This window comes from Pagrus pagrus (assembly GCF_965226575.1).
Source record: "Pagrus pagrus genome assembly, chromosome: 12".
Classification (NCBI taxonomy): Eukaryota; Metazoa; Chordata; class Actinopteri; order Spariformes; family Sparidae; genus Pagrus; species Pagrus pagrus.
In genome coordinates, this window is record NC_140196.1 from 7,649,278 (window position 1) to 7,660,489 (window position 11,212).

An 11,212-nucleotide genomic window follows, 5' to 3' on the forward strand; every position below is an offset into this window, starting at 1 on the left:
GGTCATTCGTCCACGCCTTTTAAATCCATATGAGTGACTTTGACCTGCCAGCTCTCTGGTGTCAAATGTAAGAGTCCTTATGTAACAAGAAAGAAACGTTACCTCCTGCTTCAACACTAAAAGTAAACATTGTTTTAATTTATTCCAAAAAATGACCAATTTCTTTTTCAATAGAGGACTCCAAACAAAACAAACTGGATGGATAACCAGCATTGCAGGAGGTAAGAGGGAAGATATGTGTTTTGGATTTTTGGGTTAACTGTCCCTTTAAAGGGCCACTATGTAGTTTTGTAGGAGAAATTTAAATATTTACAATATTAATGAGGTAATAATACAAACTCAGAAATATTTTCCATAACTGAATAAACAAGCTGCTCTCAGAGGAAAATAAGGTCACAATGTTTGAAGCTAGAAAGGTGGCAGGGTCCGCCACATATAAACAAAGGAAAACAGATGTGGGCAGTTGTAGTTTAATTAACAGTAATCAGACAGAAAAGACAGAAAAATCACAGATAGCGTTAATCTGTAAATGCTTAATATCGGCCTGATAATCGTCGGGGGGCCTTTAATCGGTGCCCCCCTACTATTTATGGACACACCTGTACTTTCCCCCCTGTGTCATGTCAAAATGTCTCCTGTCGATGCAACATATGGCAGAGAGCGACCTGAGAAAATGTTCTCCAGCTCTGCTACATGATGAACCAACATCTACTGTAGCCTATAAGCTGCATCATAATTATGTAACCCCCTCAGCACAGTGGCAACAGTTTAGCAGCAGTAATATCAGTGGTGCCCGGTGGAGAAGCTTTAAAACATCTCCGGGTGAAGCTCTCAGGGTGGAGAGGAGAGAAAATAACATCTCTTTTGATTTTCTCTCTCTCTTTTTCTTTTCTTTTCTTTTTTTTTTTATTCCGATGAGATCGCTGCAGACTCTGGGGATCCGGCTGGAGATGCGGAGAATAATTTGCCACAGATTCCTCTGCATAGTGGAGGCACTACCACAGACCACGTGAGAGGAATATTCAATGACGGTCCCCGACAGACCGGTTCATCTCCGCTGCTGACATGGACTCTTGGACACTGTGTTTTCTCAGCTTCCCGCGATCGGACGCGGAGGGAGGGCGACAGTGCGTCTGAATGTAACCTTTTCATCCTTTGCTTCTTCTTTTTCTGTTTCTTTCATTTCTTTTCTTCTTCTTCTTCTTCTTCTTCTCCTCCTCCACAAGTCAAACAGTTTCCGGACGGAGGAGGGGTAGGATGGCTTGGCCGTGCATCAGCAGAGTGTGCTGCCTGGCTCGCTTCTGGAACCAGTTCGACAAATCGGACCTGTCCGTCCCGCTCACCATCCAGAACTACTCGGACATCGCCGAGCAGGAGGTGCGGTCCGTCACCAAACAGGTCTCCGCGTCGGAGCGCGCACCCGGGAACAACTACTCCATCCCGGAGCTGCGTGCCGCCTCCGGCTCCCCTCATGCGCCCACAGATGGCCCGGGGACCCGAGGAGGGTCCTTCAGGGCGCGGAAGGAGCCCAGTTACAAGCCCCGGGAGGACTACCACCCGCCCGGAGTGCCTTTCCCCAGCGTCACCCAGTACAAGCAGGATTTCAAACCTTGGCCCATTCCCAGGAAGGAGAACTTCCCTTGGATTAGTAACGGGGGCAGCAGGGCGGACAGTGTGTCGGACAGCCCGGCGAACAGTTACCACCCCGGGGAGAGAGAGGAGCGGGGCAGGGGGCAGAGGTGGGGGGAGCAGCAGGGGATGGAGGAGAGGAAAACCAGCTCCTACAGGTACATGTCATCCTCTGTGACTGGTTTCTCCAGTCAGGAGAGCTGGTGCTGATGATGAAGCCTGATCACATCACACGGTTTTATTCATAGTTCACTGACTTCAGGGGGTCGACACAGAAAAGCCTGCATGAAGATGGGTTTCATCAATAATTCTCTTACACATCTCCTATTTATATATGTGAGAGCTTAAGTGTGAATATAAGATTTTTCTATTTATGCATTTTATTTTAGGTGTGTGTGTGTGTGTGTGTGTGTGTGTGTGTGTGTGTGGGCAGGGAGTGTGTGGTTGTCAACCTTTTTGGCTTGTGAGCCTCCAAAGAGAAGAAATCTTTACCTACCATCCCCCCCTTGCTCACAGATGATGAGATATGATGAGAGCCACCAAAGGGTGATCATCCTCATCGTCAGACTGATCGATCTGAATCGATTTCAGAGGCCCCAAGAAGTTAAACCGCTCAGTTACACAAAAAATTGAGAAAAACTAAAAGTATAATTGATCCTCTGGGTGGTCCATACCTCCAGGTAGTGTTATTATAATAATGTAAGGGTATTTCATGGGGTGTTGTAGTGGTTTAGTGTTGAAGTTGTGAGGAAATAAGGGCCAATACAGAGGCTGAGATATCAGAACGAGGGCTGGGTGATATGGCCTTAAAAGTAGGCATCGAAATTGTCATGTCACGATGTCGATATTATCCTGAAAATCTTCTCAAAGTGTTAAGCTAAAAAGTAAAATTGCACTTACATGCAATTGCAATTACATTTGGTCAGGAAACAAAGAGTTTTATTGCAACACAGATGGGACACGTCTTTTTTTTAAGTGAAGCACAATCAATCAAAAAATTATAAATAAGATTAGGTTATCCCAGTAATGAAATTCACCACGATCAACCTATTGTGACTGTTTTTTTTGTTTGTTTTTTTTGTACTGTTTATTGTCACATCCCTACTCACAATATTGTGATAGACAATATATATCCCAATTATTTGAACTCTCTTCTAAAGTACTTCATGAATGCTGGGACTGGGCGATGAAATCAAATATCACCACGTTTTTGACCGAACACCTCGATATTGTGACAGTATTTTAGGGATGACAATCTGTACTTTCACAAAATATTAACACACTGAATTTTGGATAAATAATCATCAGTACTGTGGATAAAATGACTAAGTGTTTAAATGCAAGTATTTAAACAAGCAGAACAGTCTGGTAAGTTCAGAAAGTTACATAATTTTACTGTTATACAGCCTTTTATACCTGGAAAAGACAATGTATGACATGTGGATATAGCGATATCCAAAAAACAATATATAGTCTTATATCATGATAAAATATCAATATATTTCCCAGTCCTAATCTCCACTCAACCCCCAACACACTTTGAATAATGCAACTCAGTAGCATCTTATATATTTTGAGTTCTGCGCCCTCAGATTGTAAAGTGTCTTTAGATAACCCTGCTGACATCATCAGGGTTATTTCCTCTCCCAACACCACAGAGGAAGTTTCTACTGACTCAATGTCCCTTTAATTCAGTCTTTGCTGATGCTGTATACATAGATGCAGTCAACACCATTATTATCCACCATCCACACTGCGCCCAAGGCATCTCTTCAAAAACACGCCTGATACAAACCTCCAGCCTACTGAATCTAATCCACAGAGCGTCTGTCAGCCTACTGATGCATCTGTCTTCCTCCAGGCACGAGTACAGGCCGTGGACGGGGGCGAGACCGGCCAAAAGTGCGAGGAGAAACCCTCCAGCTCAGTACTCCAGCCCTGGGACGGAGGCCACCCAAGTCCCGCGTGAGACCAGCTACCAGGCTGCCTACAGCGGGGAGGCCCAGAGGTCCATAGGGCCGCATCAGGGGGAGCACATCATCCCGTCTGCCAGCACCTACATACAACCCGCCGCCGTCCCCCAGCCCGTCCCCGCCGCCCCGCAGGCCGGCAGCAGAACGAGCCCCCCCGGCCTCCAGCAGAGCGTCCCGCCTGAGAGGGCCGAGCTCAGTGGAACGACCAAGGGAGGAGAGGTAAGCAATGTTGATCGCCATGTAAGATACCCAACCAGCCGCAAGTTCAACGAGGTCATCGGAGGAGCAGCAGGTTTAAACCGCAGCACGCTCCTCCTGAAAGTCATCTTCGCTCATCTCCCTGGTGGCCTGTTGCTGTTGGGCCGCCTCAGAAAAGTGATACAGCAGTCTGTCCCTAAGCAGCTCAAAGTGACCCAGCTGTTTAAAACAGGCCATGTACTGCGTTAGGTAACACTCTGCTGGTGCTACACTCATTACTTTGACCTGAATAGAGCTGCTGCTTGATGAGAACAAAATGGGTGATTCTTCCAACTGTGCTCCAATTTGGGCAGATAATAAAACATGTTGACGAATATGTAAAAATAATCTCTGACCATGGCTGCACCGGGAGAGGACATTATTCTTATTTTAACATTTAAAGGGGAATTATTTCTACTAAATATGAAAACAGTGCTTTTCAGACATACTTTGCATTCTAACCATAAAATTTTAGACATCGATTTCTCCATATAAATGATATTTTTATATTTCATTTATTCAAGGCGATTGATCTTAACGTCAGTTTGGGGGTTAGAGTTATTTTTTACATTTACATACACAAGAAATATTGTTTCTTTGTGCATGTAAAGTTAAAAGGTCCATATCCACACCAACAGAAGCTCCTCTCTCCCACAGAAAACACTGCTCCCAAACGCCTCGTCAGTAGCCCCGCCTTTAATTCAGTGACTTTGTGACATCACGCTACGTCACCATGTCCCACATTGGCATAATTTATGCCCAGCGGCTAGTTTGGCACGTAAGAATTGATTCAGCACAGCTGCTCTGTTGTTGTTGCCGGTGCTGGCTCAGGCATCTGTGAGCTGACCAATCAGAGGTCTTCAGGAGGGAGGGGCCTTAAAGAGACAGTGTTTCAGACAGAGGGGGGATACGGAGCTGCAGCACTGGACAGTATGAGGAAACTGATGTGTTTTTTGAGCATTAAAGCATGTAAACCTGTTCTAGTAGTGACCCAAAATACAATTATGAACCTGAAAATGAGCATGATATGTCTCCTTTAAGTGCTGGAAATCACAGCCAATTAAATGGTGACTATGATATTTTATCTTTGTTTTGGTTCTCAATGCCAGACTCCACTGTCACATGACTATCTCAGCAGACAAACACTCAAACACAGTGTCTTTGCGGTATTAAAGAAACAACACAAACCTAAAGGGACATTTGCTCTTTAATAAACCAAAAAAATAAAATAAAACAAAATAAAAATAGGGTCAAAAGTTCTTTCTGTCTTAAAAACTACAGAGAAACACTACTTATAATATGAACACACTTAATGTTAAAATATGTGACTATTCATGTATTCCAGCTCTAGCAGTGTGGCAAACAACAACAAATAAAACATCACATTATTTTACATGTTGTCCCAGATTCCTCCTGCTCCCAGACATAATGAGACAGAGAGAACCAGATTTACAGTCTGGTCGAAGCAGAACTAACTCCAAACAAGGCGTGAGGATTTGCTCAGGAAAGCTGCGACAAATTCAGTCAGGTTGTTCCAGATTATCGTAGGATAAACTGGGCGAGGGGACACGCCCCTGCTTTCCCCTTCCCTGGGTGCCTGTTGCTCAGGTCAGCTGTTGCGTGACAGTAAGTGAGAGAGTTTTTGGGAATCTCCAGAGGTTTAGTGCCATCCCTCCTCCCCGCCCACAGCCCTCGGTGCCATCTGGCAGCGGAGAGCTGGGGCGGGTTTGGGCTGGCACGGGTCAGGCTGGTTTGTCTGCAGCCCCAGTAAATGTCACACTGGAAGATGGTTGGGAAATGTGTTAAAAGATGTGTTTGCAGGGTCGTAGCTGCCATCGTGGAAACTGATGACCTCTGTGTTTAGGGGTTTTAGGAGGATGGTGATGGATGCATTTCTGCTTTAGTGGATTAAACAAAGTATTTTTAGAATCGGTTATTAAAAAATGTACTACTTTAAGTTGTGAGAAGTTGAACTTACATGGTTTCGTGGGACATTCATGTTGGGAGCTTGCAGTGTCATGATCCTCGGCTTTAGTTCAGTGTGTTCATGTGTCATGTTTTCTGTCTTAGTCTGTTTTTGTCCTCCGTGTTCCCACTTTGTTCTCCGTGGCCTCTGGTTTATCTTCGGTTTTGTATTCCTCTCAAGTGTTTTCCTTGGTCTTTTCTTTGCCTGCCTTTTGTTGTTTGCATTTTGGATTTTGGACTTTGGATTTCAGCTTTCATTATTACCGCCTGCCTCTGTCTGTGTCTACGTTTGGAGAATAGCTAACATGTTAAATGTTTCAAACTCTTTTCTAAAAACAGGGCTTTTATTTTGGCGTCACATTTTTCTAGTGGAGGGCAGACTTGAACTAATGACCTCAGTATTTCTGCGGGCCTGTGAGTGTTTTCCCTCAGTCGCACCACTTCAGACGTTGAGCATAAAGTGATTAATGCACGAAAGGAAAAATAACCTCCTGGTTATTTGCATAATTTTCTGAATAATGACTGTTCCGTTAAGCAGTCATGTCCCTCAGTATCCTGTGCGATGCCGATGGAGGTCGGAGTGAGAGATGTCAATGGCAGGACGCGGACTCTATTAATAACGCTGGCCCAGTTGGAGTGAGAGTTCACGGCACATTAAGGAGGGATGTGCTGCTGGCAATATGTTCTGCGCAGGGACTGAACGCTGCAGTCGATATTACACACATAGAGTTTTTCAGCTAAACCACTATCTGCCAGTGCGACACAGACCAGCCTGGCAGCAAATCAAGTTGATCTTAGATAATCCACCCCGGTCACTGCCGTCCCACTCTCTGCCAACTCATTATTGACTCACCAGCCCCCTGCAGAGGTGTCTGACCAAGCATTACACATCCCACTCCAGTATGCATTACACTGGGTCAGGGCCCTCCGCCGGTATTTCTCTCTGAGGGCATTCTCAGTTTGCGATGCCACTCTGTACAACATAGCAGAATGTGTTATCACCAGCAGACGACGCGTCCTCGACCGATTGTATCTTTTCATTAAAAAGATTTAATAGCTAAGTCACATTTAAGCTGTTGAAATCAAAATCAATCTGCTCCTGATGGTAAAGGAGTCGGGCAGCCATGAAATTCTCATTAATGCTCAAATCAATCTGTCAGAGTGTGTGCCCCCCCCCCCAACTTTAACGCATCAAATCTATCTCAACAGATAAACGATGGCTCTAATTGTGTGACACGCAGCAGACAATAGACCGATCAGAACAACCGAGAGAGAGCGACGTGTTTTCTCGAACTCACTGAACTCGCAAACCTGACTGAAAACATCCCATCGCGAGCTGTCAGACGGGAGAATGAACCTGTGTTAAACCTGAAACCCGGCTTGTCTCGCTCGTCCGGCTTAAATGAGTGCAGCCCTGAACTCTCAGCACAGTGCGTGTGTGTGTTTGTGTGTGTGCGTGTGTTAGGAATCAGGCCTGCCAACCGCAACACAAGGCAAACAGATTTGCGAGGGACGGGGCTGTTTAATCCGGAGAGTGTGTCAGGGATGAGCAAGACAAAACCGCTGAACGGGGAACACATTTAGCATGCAGAGTGGAAACCTCAGCAGGAAAACTCTTGTTATGGCAAATTCTTGGTTGGTTTATAGTCAGCTTAGAGGCAGCAGTCCCTCCCCCCTGAGATTTTTTGGGATTGTGCAGTAAGAGTCCACGGCCAACCCTGATTAACTCCTGAACACAATGTTTAACAGCGCTGTGTTTTCGTCCGGCACCGACACAGTGGAGGGATGGAAACGCTGCACACAATGGCTTTAAACTGCACGAAAAGCACAAAGAGTCTGCAGAGACAATGCAGTCTTAAATGTGCTTTCCTGTTCCCTCCTCTGTCTCTGCTTACCCAGGGGTGGGAACAGAGGGGGGGGCCCAGGTAGTTGGCTTGTAAGAAACGTGGTTGAAATTAAGGTTACTTTATTGTTTCTAATATGAGAGCATTGTCTTTGGATTTAGGGCATCGCTGCATCGAAACCAAACCATACAATGGGAGCACATTAAATATAAATGTCTGCTTGAGATGAAAGGGAATTAGTCACAGTGGTGTTCACTACGATACAAAAATGAGAGAAACTCAATGCTATAAAGCTCAAAACATCCAAAACAACCACAAATGAATGTGATGAAGAGCACAAGGTGTCGACCTGGACTCCAACTTCCCCAGATCATCTGTGGGACATGCTCCAACAAGTCCGATCAATGGACGCCCTACCTTTTATTGGACTTGGCTCTGACCCATCGAGGCATGTAAACAGGACCTCTGGGGGTGACCGGTGGTGTCTGGCACCTGGTGGATCCTGTGGGCCTCTGTGTTTGGGTCTGGTTCCAGGACAGCGCACAGATGTTCGATCAGATTGGGATCTGGGGGGATTTGGAGGCCGTGTTGACGCCTTCGTCTCTTCGTCAAGTTCCTCGGGCCAATCGTTTTTGCGGTGTGGCAGGGTGCTTTGTCCTGCTGGGTGAGGAGTTGCCACCGGGGAGTGCTGTCGTCATGAGTGGGCGAACTTGCACCCTTGTTTGAAGTGAGTATTTGTGTTAAGTGGTACCAATGCGAATGCCAGGACCCAAGGTTTTCCAACAGAGCTTTGCATTGTGACAAGGTGACACATTTTATCCACTACTCCAGCGGCCAGTTGTCTCATAAACTAGCCATGGCTGTCGGCTATTTCGCGTAACAAGTAGCAGCTATTTGTTAATAACATTTCACATCAGAATATTTAAAGTTGTTGTATTTGGCATTCGTCTCCAACACTGAATAGATAACTGAACTATTAATATTGTCTTAACATATTTTTTTATACATGATATAAATGTGCCACAAACTTCCATCTAAAATAACTGTGCACTTTCTAAACCCTCTCCTGCTGCTGCCTCCATCGATCCTTCATCCATTGTTTTTCTCTTTGTTTCCCCCCTTTATTCTACATCCAACCGAGCCAGGCTTTCTCCCTGCTTTTCTCTCGCCTCTTCTTTCACTTGGACCTCTTCCCTTTTCCCACGCTGCCCGGGACCACAGAGGGAGAGCCCTGTGCCAAGTTGGCAGGACTCTGGCAGGGTGGAGGAGATGAGACGATTGAATTAAGAGCAGTGGAAAGGCAAAAAGCAGGTTGAGGGGAAAAGATTGGAGGGGGGGGGGGGGAAGATGAGGAGAGAGATTCAGCGTGTGATGGAGAATGAAAGGGAGGCGGGGAGGGGAGGGCTTAGTGAGCACCATCTGATGGATTATCTGTTAAAGTGTTGCATCGGGTTGCAGTCTTCTTTGGCACCAATCTAATTTAGGAGCGAGGCAGACCTGGCTGCAACACAGAGCACAAAAGCCTGTGTTTGTGTGTGTGTGTGTGTGTGTGTGTGTGGGAGGAGGTGAACACACTCACTCACCAATCTGACTTGCTGAACAACATGTACTGCCACCCACAGCGCTGCACAGCCACATTCAGCAGGCCGTCAATCTCTGCAAAGACCTGCGCCGCCTGATAAAAGCAGCCACAGTCCACAGCTGAGCAAGTAAATTGAAATTTTCATTGACAGATCCGATAATTGCTACAGAACACGGGCGACTTTTCATTTATTCGCCGCAGCTCTGATGGATTCTGGTCATGCGCTGAGAACAGCTGCCATCAGCAGAACTGAGCAGCACTGAGCAGGAAGTAGCAGCACAGCGCTCCCCGACAGCAGACCTGATGCTTTCTGACGGCACAGCCCGGCCAGTCTCCTCTCATTTCATGGGTCCGGTGTGAGCACCACAGCTTGCCGCCCTGTCCGGTTTCATCTGTGTGATCAGTTTTAAAAGCTGCTGCTGTTACACCTGTATCTCTCCCCCTCTCTTCTCTCTTTTGTCTCAGGAACATCTGGTGAGGACCAAGCTCCCTCCCAACCCGTCCGCCGTCTTCCAAGGCGGACCGAGGGTCTTCAACATCTGACAGCTGCTCCCATTTCCAACCATTCCACTTTGATCGGTTTCAGTTTTAAGGAATCAACAGGGGAATGATTTCCAGTCCATTCCACAACACAAGAATCTATGCAAGGGAATGTATTGTTGTGAAGCCTGTGGAGCTGCGGCGTCAGTATCCCTCCCTCCTCCCTCCTCTCCGCCCCTGTTCGCTGTGGAAATGAACATGCATGTAACGAAATAGTTTTAAAAACAGGATCTTTTTTTTTTTTGGTTTTGTTTTTGCAGTTATAGATGCACAAGAAACTGCCTGCTCTGTGTGGTAGTGTGTGTGAGTTTGTGTGTGTGTGTGTGTGTGCGCGCCTGCTGATGTGTCCTTTTGTTGTACATAATGTCGAGTCTGCGCCGGTAACGAATGACGCGGTTGGTCGTTAAGTGTGTATGCTTAAAGATGTCGACCCCCTTGGTGTTGCTAGAAATCTGCTTGGAAAAAAAAACAACAAAAAAACAAAAAAGGTTATTTATTTCCTCCAGTGTTCAATTAGTTTGCTATTTTGAGAAAACAGTATTGTTCGGTCTATTATTTTGTAAATCTATTGTTAAAGAAAAAGAGCAAATATATCATGTAAGTGAAGTTACAATAAAAGAATATTAGGTTCTTAGCACTTTCTATCAGATGTCACTCTGCTCTTCTTTTTTCTGCGTGTCACACAGTTCAGGCTGTTGTTAGTGTTTCAGAGGATTTGATGAATAGAGTGCTAATCACAGTCGGCTGCTATTATACCAAACGTCAGGTGATGTGAAGGTAGGAGTTTAAAAGTCTGAAAAATTTCAGCTGTCTAGCAATTTGACAAGTATGACCGGCAATCACAGGATATTTATGTTCTTTTGACTTTATATTCAGTGCTCATTGTTCAGTACATTCAAATTACAAACACAACAGCTGCCTCAACAGATACGACTAAAACACTGAAGGTGAATGGAAATTTGTTTATGGAGAGGAGAAGTTTTAATGAGTAATTCTGGTAAATGTGCTCGTTTGACGTCTTTTCCGGAGTTAGATGAGAGCTCAACGCCATTCTCGTGTCTCTGTGTTAAGTATGGTACAAAAAAAACCAAAACAGAAGGTAGTTGGCTTAGCTTAGCATACAGTAAAGGCTTAAAGGGCAACTCCACCAGTTTTACACATTAAAGTGTGTTTACAGGTCTGTGGAAAAACAAGAAAAGTAGTGTAAAGGCTTTTGTGGCTCCAGAGGAAGCTGCATGTAATCTGATGAATTGCCTTCCAGTGATGTCACTCAGTGGCAGTTGCATTGTGGGTAATGTAGGTGCTAGGTATTGAAAAGCAGTCTACCAGTTTAGCGTTGCACTCCTATAACACTGCTGGACTCATTATGGACAGCAGAACCACATATATCCTGGTGCCTAAATTACCCACAATGCAACTCAGCCACTGAGTGACATCACTAG

At 45.5% G+C, this 11,212-nt stretch overlaps 1 protein-coding gene across 1 annotated transcript; it reads left to right on the top strand.

The window, feature by feature from the left end:
• Window positions 1–486: 486 nt before the first annotated feature.
• Window positions 487–10,412, top strand: map6d1 (MAP6 domain containing 1). Its single transcript, XM_084369304.1, has 3 exons — window positions 487–1,787; window positions 3,491–3,821; window positions 9,696–10,412. The coding sequence occupies exons 1-3, from the start codon at window positions 1,258–1,260 to the stop codon at window positions 9,771–9,773; spliced, it is 939 nt and encodes a 312-aa protein (XP_084225430.1). The 5' UTR covers window positions 487–1,257; the 3' UTR covers window positions 9,774–10,412.
• The last annotated feature ends 800 nt before the right edge of the window (window positions 10,413–11,212 follow it).

What these genes read in the sequence shown, in the direction of transcription:
- map6d1 (XM_084369304.1), top strand. Translation starts at nt 1,258, where the DNA reads ATGGCTTGGCCGTGCATCAGCAGAGTGTGCTGCCTGGCTCGCTTCTGG. An exon ending in AGGAAAACCAGCTCCTACAG is followed by an intron (nt 1,788 to 3,490) that starts GTACATGTCATC and finishes GTCTTCCTCCAG; the next exon opens with GCACGAGTACAGGCCGTGGA. An exon ending in GAACGACCAAGGGAGGAGAG is followed by an intron (nt 3,822 to 9,695) that starts GTAAGCAATGTT and finishes CTTTTGTCTCAG; the next exon opens with GAACATCTGGTGAGGACCAA.